The sequence below is a fragment of the Callospermophilus lateralis genome, chromosome 7, assembly GCF_048772815.1.
Source record: "Callospermophilus lateralis isolate mCalLat2 chromosome 7, mCalLat2.hap1, whole genome shotgun sequence".
Taxonomy (NCBI): Eukaryota; Metazoa; Chordata; class Mammalia; order Rodentia; family Sciuridae; genus Callospermophilus; species Callospermophilus lateralis.
Window position 1 is genome coordinate 109198289 of NC_135311.1, and position 22901 is coordinate 109221189.

The window sequence follows — 22901 nt, forward strand, 5'->3', positions numbered from 1 at the left end:
CCCGTTAAAGGCAGGAGGTAGGGGGAACTAATATTTACACCTAAAGCGGCTTTGCTAAGAAACATCCCCTTAGTTACTCCAGATCCAAGTTTACTGATACAAGAGTTTATTTAAAAGATTAGCTTCTAAGAAACTTGGAAACTGTGCTAGTTTATTCGACATTCCTCTAGCGTATTTCCCTTTCTTACCCATATCGCCTGTGGAGCTGTCCTAACTGCTGACCTTTTCAAGATGGCGGCCCGAGGGTGCCACCCTCGGGCTCGCGCACCTCCCCAAGATGGCGGCGCCCGAGGCCTGGCGCGCCCGGAGTTGCTGGTTCTGTGAGGTAGCGGCGGCAACGACCATGGAGGCCACGTCCCGGGAGGCGGCGCCAGCGAAGAGCTCGGCCTCGGGCCCCAGCGCTCCCCCCGCCCTGTTCGAGCTGTGCGGGCGGGCGGTGAGCGCCCATATGGGGGTTCTGGAGAGCGGGGTGTGGGGTAAGTCGCGGGGTGAGGGGCTACCTCTGGCATCGAGCGGGGGCGGCCCAGCGGCCAGGGGGCGAAGGGGGCGAGGCCGGGAGGCCCCGGGCAAGGCCCAGCCCCGGGCACTAGAAGCTAGATTGTTGGGTCGGAACTTGAATTCTGTGACTGACAGGGCTGGACAGAGTAATGACCGAAACCAAATGAGCAAGTGGACCCTCACGGTGGCCTGGCCGGGGGGCGCCAGGGGCAAGGCCAGGAGGCCCAGATTAGGGCAAAGCCGGCAGGACTTGGGCGACAGAGGCGGGACTGACGGGCCAGAGCCGCAAGCACCGAACTGACACCCGGCTAGACCGAGCTGAAGAATCTCGGATGTCGAACCGACAGGCAGAGGTGTTTTGGCCGACCAGGGCAGGGGCAGGGGACCGAGGATGGCAGGCCTGGCCCGAGGCAAGAAGGCCAGGCCCCGGGCCACCTGAACTGATTCACTGCCTGTGGCCTCTGGTGTCTGCTGGGCACATCACGGGTGCCGGTGCCGAGACTTGGAGGCTAAGCCGATGGGAATGGGTGGAACAGCGGGTTGAAGAGCAAGGGTTAGGGGCTGGGGAGAGGCCGAAAGGCTCTGCGCCTGCGGCCTGTCTGACCGCCCAGGACTGACCGGAGCGCACCGACCACCGGGGCCTCTGCTAAACTGACCGAGCGATCGAGTGACCCGCAGAACTGAGAGCACCGGAGGCCACAGGGATGGGCCTCAGCGGCTAGGTAGGGTGGAGAGCGGGTGGAGGGGGCCAGGAGCGGTTCAGCAAGCGAGGAAGGCTCGCGGGTTTGCCGGCGGAAGGGCCGAGGAGGCCCCAGGCAGGACGATGGCCTGGGGAGCCCCGACTGATGGGCTGGAATAGGAGGGGGCGCGTCGCGGCCAAGAGGCCTTGGTCTGAACGCGAGTGAACAGAGGCTCCAGGTCTGAGGTGCTGCAGGGCCGAGCCTCGGAGGAGGGTGGGCCGGCGGCCTGGGGCGCCAGGGTGAGCGTCTGGGAAGGAAAAACCGACTAGTTGGGCTGGTGGACCTGGTAGGGGCGGAGAGGAGGCATGCTACCAGATGGGCACGCGGAGACCGTGCTGTGGGATGGGTACCGCTAGCTGCCGCTTGGCCTCTGAGGAGGGAAGCAGTGAGGACTGGTAGTAGAGAGTGAGAGGGGAAAGTGAGGGCCTTTCGAAGCAGGCCTGGCTGCACCCGGACAGAGGCCTTAGGCCTGACAGACTGGTGGTGTGAGGGGGTGGGGTCCAGAGACAGGCTGAAGTCTAGGTAGGAGGAGGTCTCAGGCCAAGACAGGGAGCCCGGACAGGGCAGGGGTCAAGGGAGGGTGCTGAGGAGAGGCCCTGGGCCTTGGAGCGTGTGGGGGAGGGGTTTACCAGGAGGCCTCTGGGGTGGTGGCAGCATCTTTGCCAGGAGAAAGACGCTGGTCAGGTCAGGTGTGGAGGCTGGGGCCCCAGGGTAGGGGTTTGGGTTACACGATGAAGAGGTGGCCTCTGGAAAAGGCCCTGGAGTTTGGAGAGTGGTCAGGGAGGCCCTTGGTGGTGGGAGTGGGCCACCAATACTGAAGAGACCCAAGTTCCCTCCTGTAAAGGAGTCCTCAGGTCCCTTGTGGGGAGGGGATTGTGGAGGCCCTGTGCCAGCAGCTGAGAAAGGTCAGGCTGACCCAAGGGAATGAAAGAAAAGCATCAGTGGAGCTGAGCAAGAACTCAGAAAAGTCCTGGGAATGTGAAAGATCTGTCTGCATCAGCCCAGAACTTCTGGGATGCTAATTCTGGCTAGAAGGCAAGAAGACTGAGTATGAAGCCTCTAAGTTGGGAAGAGGAAGCATTAAAGAAAGGTATAGCCTGGAAGGAAGCAAGGAAGAACCTAGCTTAAGAAGAATGGGGAAGGGAGGAGCAGAGTTTGTGGGTAATAAGAGAATGAAAATTTCTATGGCTTTGAGAAGGAGTGGGTAGATAGAGGGGAGCAGATTTGAGGAAAAAGGGATAAGGCTCTGGAGGAACTTCTATGTTGCTTTTTTCTCCCCAAACAGATGACAGTTTCCTGAATCTCCTTTTTCCTCTTTTTCCTTCTCCCACCTCTGCTGTTCATGCCTTCACCATTATTACTGATTGAGTCCCCAGTGTGAGCTAAGATACAGCCAGAAAAGCCTTCCTGGAGGTAGCAGACTTAACACTGATTTGTGAAAGGAGGCATGAGTAGAGGCAATGGGGAAAAGGTGGAATGAAGAAACTTAAGTAGAGTAAGGCATATACTTTGAATGTCAGTATATGAAACTTAAACTTTGAATCTTGAGTGCATTAGAGAGCCTTTGAGGGTTTTGAAGAGGGGAATGTCACCAAGATTAGGATGCAGAGAGACATGAGAGAGACTGAAGTCAAGAAGGGCAGTTAATCCAGATGATAGTTGATATGGCCTCTATTGTGCAATAATATAGGGAATTAATACTTACAGACTCTTGAATTTCAAAATTCAGTTATTTACAAGTAAAATTAAAAGTGGATCATGGGCCAGGCAGGGTGGTGCACACCTGTAATCTCAGCAGCTAGGGAGGCTGACAGGAGGATTTCAAGTTCAAAGCCAACAACAAGGTGCTAAGCAACTCAGTGAGACCCTGTCTCTAAGTAAAATACAAATTAGGGCTGGGGACGTGACTCAGTGGTTGAGTGCCCCTGAGTTCAACTCTCGGTACCAAAAAAAAAAAAAAAAAAAAAAAGTAGATCATGGAATGGCGAGAGCCATTATACTCCAAGATCTTAGACTCATTCTTGCTAGTACAGAGATGATATTGACATATTAATAGCCAGTATTTAGTGAGTTTATTATGGCCAGGCATTTAATCTTATAATATCATGAAGTAGTCATTATGATCTTCATTTTAAAATTGAGGAAGCTGGGTGGGTATGTGGCTCAGTAGTAGAGCATTTGCCTATCAAGTATGAGGCCCTGGGTTTGATTCCCAGAACCACAAAGAAAAGTAAAATAAAATTGCAGAAGCTGATGCTTAAACAGGTTACATAGTCTAAGAATTCACAGTTAACTAAGTAATCAGTCAGGATTTCACCCAGATTTCCAAGTCTAGAGACTAAAGTCTTTAGGCACTATACTATAATCCCTCCCAGAAAGAGAGAGCTGACAAGGCCAGTTTGGGTTGTTTTGTTGTTGTTCTATGCTGCTGTACCACTGAGTTACATCCCCAGCCCTTATTGAGACAGGGTCTCACTAAGTTGCCCAGGTTAGCCTTGAACTTGCAGTCTCCTGCCTCAGTCTTGTGAGTTATTGAGATTCCTGGCATGCACCACCAGATCTGGCGCAGTAAATTTAGAGTAAAGAGATTGTCTTTATTCTTCATAGAAAAGTACTAGTTCAGGTTATAGCAGTGACCCAAAGGATGGAAGTGGTCAGTCTGTAAGGGAATTGTGGTCCATGGGAAGGGAATTCAGAAAAGTTAATAAAGGACTTGTGACAGTGGAAAGATGATTGGTTGATTCCCTCAAAGTGGCAAGGACATTCCTGTTGGAGAGAACAGTATGACAAAGGCACAGAGGCAGAAAGCAGCATAATATGAATAGGTAAAAAAGTAATTTAATGTGACTGAAATATAGGTGGCAAAGCAGGGAGCTCAAGTTAGTAGGGAAGATTGTGAAGAAGCTTTTATCACACATGTTCAGTAGGATATTTTTTGGGAAGTGGAAATGAACCCAGGACTTCATGCATGCTAGCCTCAATAGGACCTTTTGAATGCAGAATGTTTTTGTTATGCTTGTGTACAAGTGAACTGACCAGCTCCTAAATGATCATATCAGCTTGTTTTGTGAGATTATCGCACTCTTTTTTTTTTTTTTTAAGAGAGAGAGGTGAGAGAGAGAGAGACAGAGAGAATTTTTAATATTTATTTTTTAGTTTTTGGCAGACACAACATCTTTTGTTTTGTATGTGGTGCTGAGGATCGAACCCGGGCCGCACACATGCCAGGCGAGCACGCTACCGCTTGAGCCACATCCCCACCCGATTATCGCACTCTTACCCCTGAAATTCCAGCTGCCAGCTGAGTGACTGAAGATACGTGGACCAGAGTTTAGACGAGACTTAAGTTAGCTTTTCCAGGTTCCATATATCATATGAGAAGTCTACTCTTCTGTTTTCCTTTCCAATAGAATATATAATTCTTGGAACCCTGCGGGGAGGGAAAAGTAAACTTTCTGTGTTTTGGTTTTTGTAGCCCTCCCAGGCCCAATACTTCAAAGCATCTTACCTCTGCTCAATATATATTACTTGGAGAGGATTGAGGAAACTGCCCTTAAGAAAGGTGAGTATCTTTCTGTCTCTTTCTCAGTAAGTGATTGTGAACATGGTACCCTGATGTTCTTCAGGTAAATATTATACATTGATGCCTGCATAGAACTTTATGCTTTTCAAAAAGTTCCCTCATTCCTACTTTCTTATGATTCCCTGCAATGTCCTGTGAAACATAGAACAAGTATATGATCTCTGTTATTCTGATAAAAATGAAATACAGGCACACCATAATTAATACCAAAGCTAGGACTGTACCCTAGATCTTCTGAATCTTTTATGGTCTGTTTTACCAAGCTGCCTCTCCTCATTGGGACACATCTGTTAACGGCTTAATATTTATCTAACTCTGATGTGCCAAGTATTATTCTAGAGAAATTCATTAACTCATTTACTCCTTTCAACAATGCTGTGAAATTATTAATTACATTTTACAGATGAGGAAACTGAGGTATAGAGAAATCAACTTGCCCAACATCATACAGCTACAGTATAGTTTGCTGATATTTAAACCTTGGCAGCCTGTCTTTAGGGCCAGTGCTCTTAACCACTCTGTCATATTACTCGTGAAGCCGGAGGACAACATGAAAGGCTGATGTACTTCACTCATGGTGGCCAGCAAGCAGCCAAGTAAGTGTGCTATTTCTGTCTACAGGTCTTTCCACTCAGGCTATCTGGCGTCGTCTGTGGGATGAGCTGATGAAGACAAGGCCTTCCAGTTTGGAAGTAAGTTAAGGTACCAGGTAGAACTCTAGCCTAATCTTCCACAGGAAGAACAAGCAAAAAACAGAGCGTGTAAACAAGCATGTAAACAGGAACAGCATGTAAACACAAGCCGGGAACTGGTAGAGTTCAGGGAAAGGGATGAAATGGATTTGGGATGAGGGCTCAGATGGTTTGTCACAAGTTTTGGCCCATTTGGCATTTGCCACTAAATTGTTTGCCCACCATGTTACCAAAGGACACAAAACTGAGAAGGATATGACCACAACAGATGACAGAGCCAGAATTCCTAGAGTTCTGGACAGAGTTGGTGTAGTGGTCAAATAATTAAATGTAATTAACAGAACAAACCAATTCTTCAATGAATTCAAAAATTTCTAATTGTGTGGCCTCAAGGGTAGAGGATAAAATAGTCTGGGCTAGAAGCAGTTTATATAAAAAATATTGCTGGGTGCAGTGGCACATGCCTGTGATCCTAGCAGCTCAGGAGTCCGAGACAGGAGGATTGCAAGTTCAAAGCCAGCCTCAGTAAAACCAAGGTGCTAAGCAATTCAGTGAGACCCTGTCTCTAAATAAAATACAAAACAGGGCTGGGGATGTGACTGAGTGGTTGAGTGCCCCCAAGTTCAATCCTCAGTACCAAAAAAAACCCCACAAAAACATATATATATTAAGGGGCTTTAGCCAGCAGTGTGCTGAAGCCATTCATAATGACTATACCTTGAGCTGTGTGAACTAATGTAAATATAATATAGGCTGAAACACAAGGGGGACCATAGTCCTACCTGGCTCTGTAATGGTCAGGGTATCTATTCCTGGACTATAGAGAAAGAAATCAAGCACATTGTGTGAGGCACATTTGGAAGACAAGATGTTATTCCCGAAAAAGAGACAACTTAGGAAACATGCACCATCTTGAAATACATGAATGCTATCACATGAATGGGGTTAATAGACTGGTTCTGGATGAATGCTAGAGAACGACACACTTTTACCAAATTAAAGGTAAAATTGTGATGAAACGAGCAAATTACAGAGATAATAAGCTTCCCATCACTAAGTATTCAAAAAGTATCTGGATAACTACTAGATAAGGGTGTTTTGTAGGGAATTCAGCATTATAAAAGGGGTTGGACAGGATGAATTTTAACATTCCTTGTAACATTGAGATTCTGTTATTTGCTGATTCAGATATAAATCATTGGAGTTTTTATTTAAGCAGACTATCTTTTGCTGCTCCATGATTAAGTGACAGAAATGATCTAGCTTAAATGAATATTTATTAAAACTTAAAAGAATTTAACCTTTATTTATTTATTGTTTATTTGTTTTTATGTGGTGCTGAGGATCAAATCCAGGGCCTCACCTGTCCTAGTCAAGCACTCTGCCACTGAGCCACAACCCCAGCCCCCACACATACCAGATCTTACCTAGCTGTCATAAGTGCAGACATAGTTCCTCATCTTGAACTGTGGGGAAATCTACAAATAGATCAGGGATGATAGGATACTGCTATGAAACAAGGAAGCAGGAAGAAGGTGGTAAGAAAAAAAGTCTTTCTTAGAAAATAGTATTGCAGCTGAAATTTATTTGATTAATGAGGCCAAATGACAAAGAGATTTAAATTGGAAATTTAATTTTAAATTTCTGGTGCTGCACTGGATTCAGTAACATTCAGTCCTATATCCTTCAGTTTTTTCACTTCCAGATCTGGACTGAAACCATTGGTATTCAGCGTAATGACACTGAGGCCCATCAAAATCCTCAGATACTAGGCCTTATGAAGAAAAGAAGTGTATGAAAGAATAGTAGAAAACAGTAATGGCTTTCTGCCATCTTTCAGTAACATCAGATTCCCTTTGTCCCTGTATTTCACAAGCAGTATGGTTAACCAGCAGGTGACGAATATTGTACTATCTTTCTCTTAGAGAAGGCTTTTTAAAAAAAAATTTTACTTAAACATGAGAGTAGAATGTATTTTGACATATTATACATACATGGAGTATAACTTCCTATTCTTGTGGTTGTACATAATGTGGAGTTATCAGTGGCCATGTATTCATATGAACATAGGAAAGCTGTATCCAATTCATTCTACTGTCTTTCCCATTCCCATTCTCCCTTGTCCAATCCAGTGGAACCCCCCCCACACACACACAGACATTGTGAGTCAGCATCCACGTATCAGAATATTAGGCCTTAGATTTTTTAGGATTGGCTTATTTTACTTAGCACTACTTAGCACGAGAGTCTCCAGTTCTATCCATTTATCAGCAGATGCCATACTTTTATTCTTTATGGCTGAGTAATGTTCCATTGGGTATATGTATCACATTTTCTTTATCCATTCATCAACTGAGGGACACCTAGGTTAGTTCCATAGCTTAGCTATTGTGAATACAGCTGCTGTGAACATGTGGCTGGGTCACTATAGTATATGGGTATATGCTGAGGAGTAGGATAACTGGGTGAAGGCTTTCTTTATTCAACATTATCTCAAGATGCCTGAATTTTTGTTATCCTGTTTTCTTGGCTCAAAGCATTTCAGAACATTTAGGGTGCCTGAGCTTAGTGACATAAAAGTTACTTAGGCAGAGGTCCTGGCTTGGAGCAGATCTATTCCAGATGTCTTCTGCATGACAGCAACTTTCATCTTACTTATTCATGACTCAGAAACACTTATCAAGGACTGGGGGTGTGGCTCAGTGGTAGAGTGTTTGCCTAGTGTGTGCAACGTCCTAAGTTTGATCCCCAGAACCACACACAAAAATCACCACTTATTGAGAACCTATGCTAGGTCCAATATATCATTTAAAAGCAAGACTCTTTCAAACTATGGGGCTGAGATTGTGGCTCAGTGGTAGGGCACTTGCCAAGCAAGTGTGAGGTACTGAGTTTGATCCTCAGCACCACATAAAAATAAAGGTATTATGTTTATCTACAACTAAAAAAATTTATTTTAAAAAAAGGAATATTTCAAACTATGGGGCTGGGATTGTGACTCAGTGGTAGAACACTTGCCTAGCACGTGTGAGGTACTAGGTGATCCTCAGTACCACATAAAAATGAATGAATAAAAAAAGGTATTGTGTCCATCTGCAACTAAAAAACTTTTTTAGAAAATAGTATTTCAAACTATGGAGTACTCGGGTGCATAGAGAGATCTGTATGATACAGTAGATACACTGGTAATAAAGCATTGGGGAAATGAAGGGTGATTCAATAAATGGTTCTTTAGCAATTGGTTAACCATTCAGAAAAAATTTAGAGCATCATTTTCAACATGCTCAAATAATTTCTATTTGATTAAAGATTAAATTGTAATAAGTAAAAGCACAAAACAACTAAAAAATAATAAAGGTGACTCAGTTTCTAATCTCAAAATGCAGAGTGCTAATTATTAAATGGGCAAAAGAAAAATAATATGGGGCTGGAGGAGTAGCTCAGGTGATAAAGTGTTTGTCTAACATGTTTGAAGCCCCAGGAAAGAATATATGGACTAATTTAACCACATAAAAGGCCAATACCATAAACAAAATTTAAAAAGCAAATAAACAATATTTTCAAAACAAAAGGATGCAGAGAAAAAGAAAACATCCAAATAGAATTTAAAAAGTAAAGTTTTAGAAGCTGGACATGGTGGTGCACACCTGGAGTCCTAGCTACTTGGGATGTTAAAGCAGGAGAATCACAAGTTTGAGGACAACTAGAGCAATTTAGTAAAACCTTAACTTAAAAAAAAAAAAAAAAAAATGCAGCCGGGCACAATGGTGCACACTTGTAAACCCTCCTACACTTGGAAGGCTGAAGCAGGAGGATCACAATTTCAAAGCCAGCCTCAGCATCTTAGGCACTAAGAGATTCAGGGAGACCCTGTCTCTAAATATTTTTAAAAAGGGGCTGGGGGCCAGGGTTGTGGCTCAGTGGTAGAGTGCTTACCTAGCATGAGTGAGGTACTAGGTTCAATCCCTAGCACCACATGAAAAAATAAACAAAGGTTTTGTGTCCATCTATAACTAAAAAAATATTTTTAAAGGAGCGGGGCTGGGGATGTGGCTCAGTGATTAAGTGCCGCTGGGTTCAACCCTGGTACCACAAAAAGAAAAGTGGATATAGCTCATGGTAGAATGCTTGTCTAGCATGTACAATTCCTTGACTTCAATCCCCAGTACAGCAAAAATAAATTTAAAAATTGCCAGGCACGTGGCACATGCCTGTAATCCCAGCAGCTCAGTAGGCTGAGGCAGGAGGATCGTGAGTTCAAAGCAAGCCTCAGCAATGGTGAGACACTAAGCAACTCAGTAAGACCCTGTCTCTAAAAAATATAAAATAGGGCTGGATATGTGGCTCAGTGATTGAGTGTCCCTGAGTTCAATCCCCAATACCCCAAAAATAAACAAATAAATAGAAAAGATCTGGACAAATCATAAAATACACAAAAATCTCCAATAAAGTGAACATTTAGTCCCATTGATGTTTAAAAAAACAAAAAGGAAATTAAACAGGGTGTGGTAGTGCATGCCTATAATCACAGAGACTGCGGCAGGAGGAGTGCAAGTTCAAACATGGACATGGTAGTGCACACCTGGAGTCCTAGCTACTTGGGATGTTAAAGCAGGAGAATCATGTTCAGTGGTAAAGTGTCCCTGGGGTTCAATCCTCAGTATGGTTAAAAACAATATTAGGTGAATTATTAATAAGGTACATCTATATTTTCAAATTAAAATCACATTCTAAAAATGTTTAACTGGGCATGGTGGCACACACCTGTTGTCCCAGCTACTTGGAAGGCTGAAGCAGAATGTGAGCCCAAAAATTTGAGACCAGCTTGAGCACATAGTTTCCAAAGAGACCCAGTTTCCAAGGGAAAAAAAAAAAAGAAAACCAAATATAATTTTAAAAATATTTAAATACTGGGCTGGGGTTGTGGCTCGGTGGTAGACCACTTGCCTCGCATGGGTGAGGTACTGGGTTCAATCCTCAGCACCACATAAAAATAAATAAAGACATTGTGTCCTATCTACAACTAAAAAAAAAAAAAAAATTTAAATATTTAAATACATGGTGGTATAGCTGGGCACTATGATACATGCCTGTAATCCCCATCAACTCAGGAGGCTGAGGCCCTGTCTCAAAATGAAAAATAAGAAGGGCTGATAATGTGGCTCAGTGATTAAGTGCCCCTGAGTTCAATACCTGGTACCAAAAAAAAAAATAAAAAATAAAAAGGCTGGGGGTATAGCTCAGTGGTAGAGTACCTGTGGGTTAAACCTCAGTACCTCACACATATGTTTATGGTGGTGTAGTGGTCAAAAAAAAATCCAGCATTTGAAACTTCAAAATTGTCTCAATGTTATAAAAAAAAAATGTATATAACTATTCATATGTACATATATACTCTAGAGTTGGTTTACACATGACTTTTTGGTCTGCTTCTTTATCTTTCCAAAAACAAAACTTCTCTTTACAAGCTTATGAACATTAGCAGAAGAAAATATTTAATGCAGTGATTTATGCCTTTAACCCCAGCAACTCAGGAGGATAAGCAGGAAGATGTCAAGACCAGCCTCTGCAACTTAATAAGGACTGGGGATATAGCTCAATGGTAAATGGCCCCCTGATTTCAATCCCCAGTACCAACACCCCCTCACACACACAAAAAATCCATTTAAAAAAACTATGTAGCTGGGTGAAGTGGCGCACACCTATAAATAATCCCAGCTTCTTGGGAGGCTGAAGCAGAATTGTGAGTCTATGTGTTTAAGACCAGCCAGAGCAACAGTGAGACCTTGTCTTTAAAAAAAAAAAAAAAAAGTCAGCTACAGTGGCACATGCCTATAATCCCAGTGGCTCAGGAGACTGAGGCAGGAGGATCATGAATTCAAAGCCAGCCTCAGCAAAAGCAAGGCGCTAAACAACTCAGTGAGACTCTGTCTCTAAATAAATATAAAATAGGGCTGGGGATGTCGCTCAGTGGTTAAGGGGGTTCAATCCCTGGTACCAAAAAACAGAAAAATTAGCCCTCCCTAGTTTGTACACATGCTACCTCCTTACCCACCAGTGCCTGAGCTGCCAGCCCATTGAGAATTGACCATTATTGTGTAGGTGAGCAGGTGTCACTTCTCATTAGCAGTGCCTTATTTCCCTTACCTTCCCACAAAACAAAGTGTTTAAATCACTTTGCATTGTCCGAGCTATAGTTCACAAAATGAATAACTTGGTCTAAATCATGTATTTTTCAGCTTTGACATTTTAACACAGATTCTTCCAAAAAGTGGTGGTAGAAGGGCTGGAATTGTAGGTCAGCACGTTCAAGGCCCTGGATTCCATTCTCAGCACCACATAAAAATTAAATAAAGGTATTGTGTCCAACTACAACTAAAATAAAATATTTAAAAAATGGTGGTGGAATAAAATACCATGAACTGTTCTTTGCTTGTGGATTAATTCATGACAAAGAAGCCACTGAGATAGCTAGCTTTACACATTTAACCCTCACAACAGCCCTATGACATTGTTATATTTATCTCCTTCACTTTACAGATAACAAAGGCAAAAAGACCTCAGTGAAATAGCTTGCCTGCTCGGGCATATACAAATATGTGACAATGAGTCCTACCATTATGTATACTTATAATGCCTAAAGTGAATGGCAGACCCAGAATTCAAGTTGAAGGACTCTGGCTCTAGAGAGCACGTTCCCTATCACTGTCAGGCTTCTCGCTGCAGTTATATTTGAGGCATTCCAGTTGCAAGTATTTTAATTTTTTTAATGTAGTGTTGAAGATCAAACCCGGTGCCTCACGGGCTAGGCAAGTGCTCTACCACTGAGCTACAGCCCCAGCCTGCAAATATTCTTTACCATTGTCTTCATTAGTCATTAACATGTCAGTAAATATTTAGTAGTTACCTAACCTACATTTCCCCATGCATTTTATGCAGAAACCACCATAGTATCTTGTAAAGGTCCAGATTTTATATCTATCTCATGTGAAGTTGAAGCCTTGATAGTTACCTCCACTGTCTTTCAAGACTGTGCATGTAGACCAGCAAATCTGTGGGAAAGATAGGACCTGAAAGACTTAGGAATATTCTTCTACCTCTACTCAAAACCGAGCAGGGGGGCTAGAGATGTATCCCAGTGGTGGAGCACTTGACTGGCATACAATAAGGCCCTAATACCATCAAAAGACAAAAAGATGCCGAGCAGAGATCTGGTTTCCAGCTATTTTTTCCTGCTCCTAATACCATGCTGCTGGTGAACAAGGACCTTCTCTGTTACTGCCACAGGTACCTCAAGCATGAAGAAGTTATTCCTAATTAGTATCACAGCAGGCAGAGGCTAGGGCAAAAGTAATGACACTTGCCAGAGGAGAGTAGAGGCCTACATCCTGCTGAAAACCTCATTAATTGGGCGGTTACTCTGATATGGAGGAGTGTATGGATGTAGAGTAAGAACCAAATAGAAGTGTTTTGACTTTTGGTCTTGGGAACCTTTGGCCCTTACTGCCTTTGCTTTGGGCTGAATAAGGACCCTGCTGTTAAGCAAGTCCATCTGGGCAATTAGCTGCTTTAGCTACAGCAGCAGTAACATTTACTTTGTATTTTACAGTTTTTATGAAGTAGGTGACCGTATCCACATCAAACAGAAGGAAAAAGGGGTCAACACTATAGTCATAGCTGGGATCCATGTTGAATTTGGCAGGCTTCCCCCTGCATTAGGATTGGATGAGGACTTAGTGATGGTCTTTAGTTAAAAATTCTGGGGATAGGTATCCATCTTTGTCTCAAGAGTGCCCTTCTGAATTAGGCAGAAGTCCTTCCTAATCTCTGACACACTTCAGTCATCTGGGGCAAGTTTTTTTTTTTTTTTTTTTTTAAGATGCCTGAACCTTACCTCAGATATTCCATATAGAATCACCAAATTTGGATACCTGACATATGAATTTTGAGTTGCGGGGGCGGTTAAAAAAAAATGTTCTGTAGGAAATTCTTATATATGCCAAAGGTTGAAAATCCCATATCAGAATAGAATGACGGGGGGCTAGGGTTGTGGCTCAATGGTAGAACGCTCACCTAGCACGTGCAAGGCCCTGGGTTCAATCCTCAGCACCACATAAAAATAAATAAAGATATTGTGTCCAATTACAACTAAAAAAATGTTTTTTTTTTTGTTTTTTTTTAAAAAGAATAGAATGATGAAGTTCCATGTCCATCAAAGTAAATAACTTGTCTTGGAGAAAACAAATCTAAGATTTGATTATTCTCACCAGGAATTTCTCATTTAGTTATGACATCTACAAGGCTAAGAAATCAAACACCATGGAATAGTGTACAACAGTTTAAACTTAAGTAGAGAAATCCCAAAACTAAATAGCCTTATAGAAGCTTAAAGTTCAAAGCACCTTTGTGAGACCCTGTCTCAAAAAATAAAAAAGGGTAGGGATGTGGCTTAGTGACTAAGCACCCCTGGGACCAAAAAAAAAAACAGAGAATGACATGTTAACTCCAGCATGGTTGTGCACATCTGTAATCTAAGCAACTCTGGAGGCTGAGGCTCGCAAGTTCAAAGCCAGCTTCAGCTTAGGCCATAAGCAATTTTAGATTGTAAAAGAACTACTGGGATTTTAAAGCAGAATAATACATTTGAAGTAGTATTTCATGAAGAGGACTTCAGTGGGCTCATGCAAAATAGTTTGGGAAGGGATTAAGGGAATAAAGAGTAATCAGGAAGCTAATAAAGTGGTCAAGTGTATAATCATAAGGAGCTAACCAAAACTAGTGGTGATAAGATCGGAAAGATGCAGTCAGGTTCTAGATACAATTAGGAGTGAGTTGTGAGACAATACAGCAAGAAAAAAAAAATGGTGTCTGGTTAGGAGTGGTGGCATACCCCTGTTAGCCCAGCTACTCATGAGCTGAGGCAGGAGGATCACAAATTTGAAGGCAGCCTCAGCAACTTAGAGAGACCCTGTCTTTAAAAAAAAACAAAAAGAAATAAAGAATGGTCTCTGAAATCAGATTTCCTGGGCTCAAATTTTTGTGTATATAGTCCTAAGGATTTAATCCAGGGGAATTCTACTACTGAGCTACACCCTCAGCCCTTTTTTAGTTTGTGACAGGGTCGTGCCAAGTTGCCCAGGCTGCACTTGAACTTGCAAGACTCTCCTGCCTCGGCCTCCAAAGTTGCTGAGATTACAGGCATGTGTCACCATCCCCAGCTAGGGCTCAGATCTTGATTTCTACTTACCAGTGATAACACTACCAGTGATAATCCCTTTGTGCCTGGTGTCCCCCGGCCCCCCCACCAAATTTAGATTTTTAGTTCAATTGATGAAAAGAAAATGACTCTGGGCTGGGGATATAGTTCAGTGGTAGAGCACTTGCCTAGCATGTCTGAGGCCCATAGTTCAGTCCCCAGCACACATACACGCATTCGTGCATCAAAAGTTTCAGGAAACCATCAAAAATAGTTTCAACTTGATTTGCCTACAGTAAAATAAAATTATTCTGTTCCTCAGGCAAGCACAACATACTTTATTCTACAGGAAAGCTAATTCCCACCCCCGCCCCATACAGGAAATAGAACCCAGGTGCACTCTACCACTCAGCTACATCCCCAGCCCCTTTTGAGACAGGGTGTTAAGTTACACGGGCTTGCCCCAAGCTCCTGATCCTCCTGCCTCTGTCTCCTGAGTAGCTGAGATTACAGGTGTACACCACTGTGCCTGACTAAAGTGCTCCTTTCATTTATTTTGTAATGTCTTGGTTTTCTTATCTATAAAATGAGGTTAATAGTAATACTACACACTTCGAAGATGTGATTTAATTAATTTGTATCATGTAGAACATTGCCTGGCTCAGTAAGTGCTCAGTAGTTTGCTATTGGAAGGAAATTAGGATAAATTTCATGGATTGCACTCTTAGTATCATGGCTGTCTGGCATGTTTTCTGCTTTCAGAGTGTTACCTGTTGGCGAGCCAAGTTTATGGAGGCCTTTTTTTCCCATGTTCTACGTGGGACCATTGATGTGTCTTCTGATAGGCGTCTTTGTGATCAGCGCTTCTCACCTCTTCTGCACAGCTCCCGCCACGTCCGACAGCTCACCATCTGTAACATGCTGCAGGGTGCAACTGAGCTAGTGGCTGAGCCCAACCGTAGGGTTCTGGAGACCCTGGCCAGTTCCCTGCACACCCTCAAGTTCCGCCACCTGCTCTTCTCTGATGTGGCTGCTCAGCAGTCACTTCGGCAGCTGTTACATCAGCTTATTCACCATGGGGCTGTCAGCCAAGTGTCGCTGTACTCCTGGCCTGTGCCTGAGTCAGCCCTTTTCATCCTTATCCTCACCATGAGTGCTGGTTTCTGGCAGCCAGGCCCTGGTGGCCCACCCTGCCGCCTCTGTGGAGAGGCCTCCCGAGGCAGGGCCCCATCCCGCGATGAAGGGTCCCTATTGCTTGGCTCACGCAGGCCTCGCCGGGATGCTGCTGAGCGATGTGCTGCAGCCCTCATGGCCACCCGGCGTAAGAGTGAAGCCAAGCAGATGCCTAGAGCTGCAACTGCCACTCGGGTAACACGCAGGAGCACACAGGAGAGCCTCACAGCAGGTGGGACAGACCTTAAGAGGGAGCTGCACCCTCCAGCCACCTCCCATGAAGCCCCTGGTACCAAGCGGCCACCCTCTGCTCCAGCTACCACCTCCTCTGCCACCTCTTCCACATCCTCATCCAAACGGGGTCCAGCTAGTTCAGCCCCACAACCTAAGCCCTTAAAGCGTTTCAAGAGAGCTGCAGGAAAGAAGGGTGCTCGCACCCGTCAGGGGTCTGGTGCAGAGTCTGAAGACCTGTATGACTTTGTTTTTATTGTGGCTGGTGAGAAAGAGGATGGTGAAGAAATGGAGATTGGGGAAGTAGCTTGCGGAGCTTTGGATGGATCAGATCCCAGCTGCATAGGGCTTCCAGCACTAGAGGCCTCCCAACGATTCCGCAGCATCTCCACCTTGGAGTTATTCACAGTTCCTCTCTCCACGGAGGCAGCTCTGACACTATGCCACCTGCTGAGTTCCTGGGTGTCTCTGGAGAGCCTCACACTCTCCTACAATGGTGAGCACTCTGGAGGGGCAGGTTTGGGCTAGGATCTCCCAGCAGCACTAGCTGTGTGCCTAATCCCTAGGGGGAAACTGGGAATATGATCAGGAAGCTGGAAATGTAGTTCAGTATGCTTCACAGGGGCAAAAGGCAAACGCAAAAACAGTAGCAAGCTGGGCATGTTGACACATACCTGTAATTCCAGCAACTTGGAAGGCTGAGGCAGAGGATTCCAAGTTTAAGGCCTTGTCTCAAAACTTTATAAAGGAGCAGGGGGTGCTGGGGATATAGTAGTAGAATGTGTCTGGGTTTAACCCCCAATAAAAACAAAAGGATAGCAGATTGTCATTGTTAAGAGAGGAACATGAGGTCTGTAGGCTTGACTCATTGTTGAAAGCAGGGATTCTGAGGAATGTGAGACAAGTCAGTTAGATCTGGAAGCATTCCAAAGGCAAGTGGGAAAATAAAATGTATGTAGAACCAGCCAGGGTTTGGATCCCACTAATCACACTGAAGCATCTGTCTAGACATGGTGTGGGACACTTTTTTTTTTTTTAATAAGACCAGCAAATTGCAAGGCAGTCCTCAGTCCTTTCCCACCTGCTGTGCTCAGATAGTAAAACTTCAACTTTGGCTAAAAAAAGCAATCAGCCTATGCTGCTACCCACTGCTGGAGAAAAGTCACACACCTGTGCACATGGTGCCTACATTCATGGGCATTATCTTCTTAAGAACCCAGTTTGTAATAGCAGCTCCCATTCCTATTCTGCCATTTCCAAGCCCTTCCTTTTTTCCCTCCTACTTCACAAAAAGAAAATAGAAGCCATCACATCTGAACTCCTTCAGCTTAGTTTTAACCAGTCCATAAACTCTCATCCTTTTCTCCTTCACCATAATGGAAGAGGTGAAGAACACTAAGACTAATTCTTCCATTAGCACTCTGGACCCATTTCTCCCAACTTCTTAGAGAAACTTGCTTCTAAATGCCTTAGTAATAACCTTTGTATACTATTTAGTATATGTTTGACATATTTCAAGTATCCTCAATATAACAATTTAATCCTAATAACCATCCTATGAGTAAGATGGGTGTGGTGGCGCACGCCTATAATCCCAGCAGCTCAAGAGCCTAAGGCAGAAGGATCATTATAAACAGGGTTGAGGATGTGGCTCAGGGGTTGAGTACCCCTGGGTTTAATCCCTATGCTGCCTCCCTTTTCACTGTCTGCCCACCAAAAACTACCACTGTATCTTTCTTCATCTATATCCTCTTAACTACCCCCTATTCTCTCCTGCTCAACACAAATTTAGTCACTTGTACTCTCTCCACGTATATTGTAAAGGACCTGGATAACCAAGTTCCTTGTTACTAGATGCAATGTATACTTTTCAATCTCCATCTTACATGTATCTTGGCAGCAATTGCTATTAATAATCTTCTTTGTGAAGTATTTCCACTACCTCAGCAATCCAAATGTTTTCCCTCTCCAAATGCTACTAATGTTCTGAGTTCCTCACAGTTCTCCCACTTTACACACCCTTCCAGGACAATTTCATCCATTCCTGTGGCTTCAGTGACCAACTATCAATGATTCCTCATTCTATGAATTAACCCAGATCTTCCTCCTCAGCTTCTAGACCCATGTATCAAACTGACAACAACTTATTCATGTCTGACCTTGGATGTACCTTCTATATATTAATCTTATGTTCTCAGTGATATCAGAGTTGGCTTAATTGTACAATGAAACCAGAATTCTGCCTCCACTACATACATATTTGGTCATCAGGTCCCATTTTTCTCTCAAATCCATTTATTTCTCTATCCCTACATCCTTCATTCAGGCTACCATTATTCCTTACTTTGGTTTCATTTCAACAGTTCTCCTCTCTATAGTCCCTTGTGCACTGCAGCACAAGGATTCTTCTAAACTTGTAGATTTGAATGACTTGTCAGTTATCTAAAAACCTTTCCATGGAACATCCCCATACTTTACTTCAAGAGTCATTCATGTCTTCGCTCCTGCTTACCTCTATAGTTATATCTTGAATGCTTCCCTTATATTTTACATACCCAACTATAACAAATATTTTTAAATTTTTTAATATTGATGGGTATTTTGCTCATTTATTTATTTGCAGTGCTGAGAATCAAACCCAATGCCTCACACATGCTAGGCAAGTACTCTACCACTGAGCCACAACCCTAGCTCTGTGACAAGTATTTTTTAGTTCTTAGAACCTGTTACTCCTTAACCTTCTTCATGTCCTTTCTGTGCTACAACCACTCTTCTCTCTTTTCTTAACCTGTCTCCTTTATTCTTTAGGACTCAACTAGAAAGCCCTTACTGATAATAAGGCAGACTAGGTGTTAGGTATCCAAACCTTTGTACTTTCATCATACTTTACTTTCCCAGTTCCATCACATACATGTGCTGCTTACTAGTGTCTAACACCCCACCCCCCGCAAAAAAAAAAAAAATCTCATCGCATACTTAGTTACTGGATAAAGCTTAGATAAATAGTAATCAGCATAGTCCGGAAGGGAACAGATTCCAAGGATCCTTCTGGGTCCTATTTACTCTGTGGAACATGGATTTCATTTTAGTTTCTTCCTGTGCTAAGGGTAGAATCCAGAGCTTTGAACCTGCTAGACAAGAGCTCTACCACTGAGCTACATTCCAATGTAGATGTGATTCTCCACCCCAATCCCACTCAATGAGTCTCTAATGTATTCTCTTTTGGGTCACTGTTACTCTGCTACTCAATTTATACCTGTTCCCAATGGCCTATAGGAGAGCAAACCACCTCTTCAGCCTAGCTTTCAGGACTTCTCAAATGGACTCTACTGTCCCACCCTTTAGATCTCAGTTTCCTGAGCCCCCATCTAGGCAGAGAAGCCTTCAAAGTCATTCCTTGCCTTCTAGCTGTAACCCTTGGCTATATCTTCTTTGTCTAAAATTTTATCCAAGGCCAGGCTTCTTCAAAAAACTACTTGGAACCCAGAAATCTGAAAACCTTTACTGCTCTCTGAACCTGGCATTCTGCTGCTAGTACATGCCACCTGCCATATTTTTTTTCTTCCGTTTTGTGACTTGCCCTGATATTTGAGGGCATAGCCCAGTAGGCATCAGTTTGCTGGTTCCCTGAGGAAAGAGCAAGACATAGATAAATAATTGAGAGACAAGTTGTTTTTAAAAATTGGATTTGGTAGTAATGGAAATATTTGAATGTCTCTAAATGTTAACTCTATTGACACTCCCCCATGACTCTCCTGTTGTAGGCTTGGGTTCTAACATCTTCCGCCTGCTGGACAGCCTGCGGGCCCTGTCAGGCCAGGCTGGATGTCGCCTCCGTGCCCTGCATCTCAGTGACCTGTTCTCACCACTGCCCATCCTGGAGCTGACACGTGCCATTGTGCGAGCCCTGCCCTTGCTGCGAGTCCTCTCTATTCGTGTTGATCACCCAAGCCAACGGGACAACCCTGCAGTGCCAGGGAATGCAGGGCCCCCTAACCACATAGTTGGGGATGAGGAGATACCAGGTGAAGTACTGCATGTGTATACACACACATATCTCCACAAATATGCATGTGCATTTGTGTGGGGAGGAGAGGAGGACCTCCACTCCAGATCAGCTTCCACTCACTCCTGGCTGAGCTGTAATCTGTTTCCTCTTTGGAGGCTACAGTTCTGTAAGATAACCTTGGGCTAGACAGAGCCCAGACCACCCAGAAGAGTGACCTTGGTCATAGTTGAGCCAAGAACCAAACTGACTTTCAGGTCAATTTAGGTCCCCCTGCTACATATTCCCTTAATTCTACGACTTATCCCCCAACAGTACATACCCTATTATATCTGGATATGTCCGAGTGGTTTAGTCTACCTAGACTAAAAGCTCTATGAAGGAAAGGGCCAAATCTCCTATTGAGCGCTTTATTCCCCAAACCTAGCAGAGTTTCTGAAATTCAAGACCAAATAGATAAATTATTTTCTTAGTGAATGCCTTAAAGATGGAATGGGCCCTGCTATAGGAGAAAGGTAGACATAACCAGTAAGAATCGTCTCTCCCTATCACATCTAGAAAACTGTCTGGAGCAGCTGGAGATGGGATTTCCACGAGGCGCCCAGCCAGCCCCACTGCTTTGCTCTGTTCTGAAGGCCTCAGGTTCTCTGCAGCAGCTGTCCCTGGATAGTGCCACCTTTGCCTCTCCCCAGGATTTTGGGCTTGTGTTGCAGACACTCAAAGGTAGGATCCAGCCAGTGGAAGAGGTATAGGCAGGAATCTAGCATTGCTTTCTGGAAACATTAAGGTTGGCCCATGGTCTCTGTCTCCTATCCAGAGTACAACCTAGCCCTGAAGAGGCTGAGCTTCCATGACATGAATCTGGCTGACTGTCAGAGCGAGGTGCTCTTTTTGCTACAGAATCTGACTCTTCAAGGTGAGTTCCTATTTCAGAACCTAGACATCTTTGTTCTTATTATGGTTCTGCTACTGTCTCACTAAGTGAGCAAACCAATGTTCTTTTCTTCACCTTGTATCCTCAACTATGAAGAACATAGAACCTGTATGAACCTCCTTCTGAAAGTCCCAAACTCAACTCCTCCTCTGCAAACACTGAGAAATTACTCTTTTAGAGTATCTCACCCAAAAGTATTTCTTACTTTTCAGAGCTTGGCAGAAATAGTGGTGGTGGGGAGAAATAAAGGTGCTGTGCCAGTCTCTCATAACCTTGTCTCTAATTTTCACACCTGCAAAGAGGGTGGTCAGTGGATACAGAGGGAAAGAAGGAAGTGAATGGGGAAGTGTACATGCAGTAACATTTAGGCTTACTCTCTCATTTAAATCCTTATTTAGTTTCAGCCTTGCTTGCAGATTTGGACAATTCCTTCCCCTTTCTGGGTTTCTATAAAATGTTTGCATACTTTGCTAGGGCCACCTGGGGCAGGAGGGGCAACACCAGTCCTAATATAACTATTAGAATTTAATTTCTCTTGACAGAAATTACCTTCTCCTTCTGCCGTCTGTTTGAGAAGCGCCCAGCCCAATTTCTGCCTGAGATGGTGACTGCTATGAAGGGCAACTCGACACTGAAGGGCCTTCGGCTGCCTGGGAACCGCCTGGGTGGGGACCAGACCCTAGGGAGGGAGAGGGGAAAGGAGCCAGGCCTTTGACCTAGAAACTCACTAGGTGTAGACACAAACCTCTCCACTGGGAATAGGAAGGTTGGAGTATAAACATTTATGTGCTGGGACTTTAGGAACTGATAGGCTAGGCTTCTCCCTGTCAGAGTCAGGTTGGAATACCCGCATTCCTGTTCTTGGTAGAGGTAATGGGCACTTCTCCCCTTTTATCTAGGGAATGCTGGCCTGCTGGCCCTGGCAGATGTTTTCTCAGAGGATTCTTCCTCTTCTCTCTGTCAGCTGGACATCAGGTACATGGTAGTGGGTAGGGAGGGATGGGACCACAGAATATCTAACAGGGATGAATTGCTTCCTGGATATCTAATCTATCTCATCTCTACCAGTTCCAACTGCATCAAGCCAGATGGGCTTCTGGAGTTTGCCAAGCGGCTGGAGCGCTGGGGCCGTGGAGCCTTTGGTCACCTGCGTCTCTTCCAGAACTGGCTGGACCAGGATGCAGTCACAGCCAGGGAAGCTATCCGGCGGCTCCGGGCCACCTGCCACGTGGTCAGCGACTCGTGGGACTCATCCCAGGCTTTCGCGGATTATGTCAGCACCATGTGATGGGGCCCATACCTCACAGATCCATGCTCAGTACCATCAGCTTGCAGGGGCTGAGGCATGGGCTGCCCAGAATCCCCAATCACCAGTTCTGTCTTTCTCTTTCTGCCACCCTTTTCCTCTCTTTTCCATCTTCCCTGGCACTGAGGTTCTGGAGGCCTTGACAGGGCCCAGCAAAGGCATTCTCACAGCTGGGTTTAGAGCCTTTGGGCCCCTTACTCAAAACCAGAGAACCCTGGCCGAGAGGTTATAGTGGTCATCACTATCACTGAGGAAAGCCCCCTCCTGGGGTCCTGCATTCCCACCTCAAGCAAGTACCCAGGCTTTAGAAAAGTATAGGAATGCCTACTACCAGGCCTTTTCCCTATGGGCTTACCACACTGTTCCCAGGCCTCAGTCCCTTTCATACCTTTATTCCTTTCTTTTTTTTAACCAGAAAAGTTTTTCTTATAAAATAAATTTTGGGCAAACATCATGCAGCCCTTCTTGATGATTTTCTCCCAGAGAACAAAATTCAGTAGGACCCTTGGGGCAGGTAGCCCCTTTTCCCTGTACCCTTCTGC

General features: G+C 44.3%; 1 protein-coding gene across 1 annotated transcript; it reads left to right on the forward strand.

Moving 5' to 3' along the window:
- Positions 1-238: 238 nt before the first annotated feature.
- Lrrc41 (leucine rich repeat containing 41) lies at positions 239-22813 on the forward strand. The gene is made up of 10 exons (XM_076860494.1): positions 239-476; positions 4714-4800; positions 5443-5513; positions 15472-16609; positions 19878-20138; positions 20678-20842; positions 20937-21035; positions 21596-21718; positions 21953-22028; positions 22122-22813. The coding sequence occupies exons 1-10, from the start codon at positions 278-280 to the stop codon at positions 22339-22341; spliced, it is 2439 nt and encodes an 812-aa protein (XP_076716609.1). The 5' UTR covers positions 239-277; the 3' UTR covers positions 22342-22813.
- Positions 22814-22901: the final 88 nt, after the last annotated feature.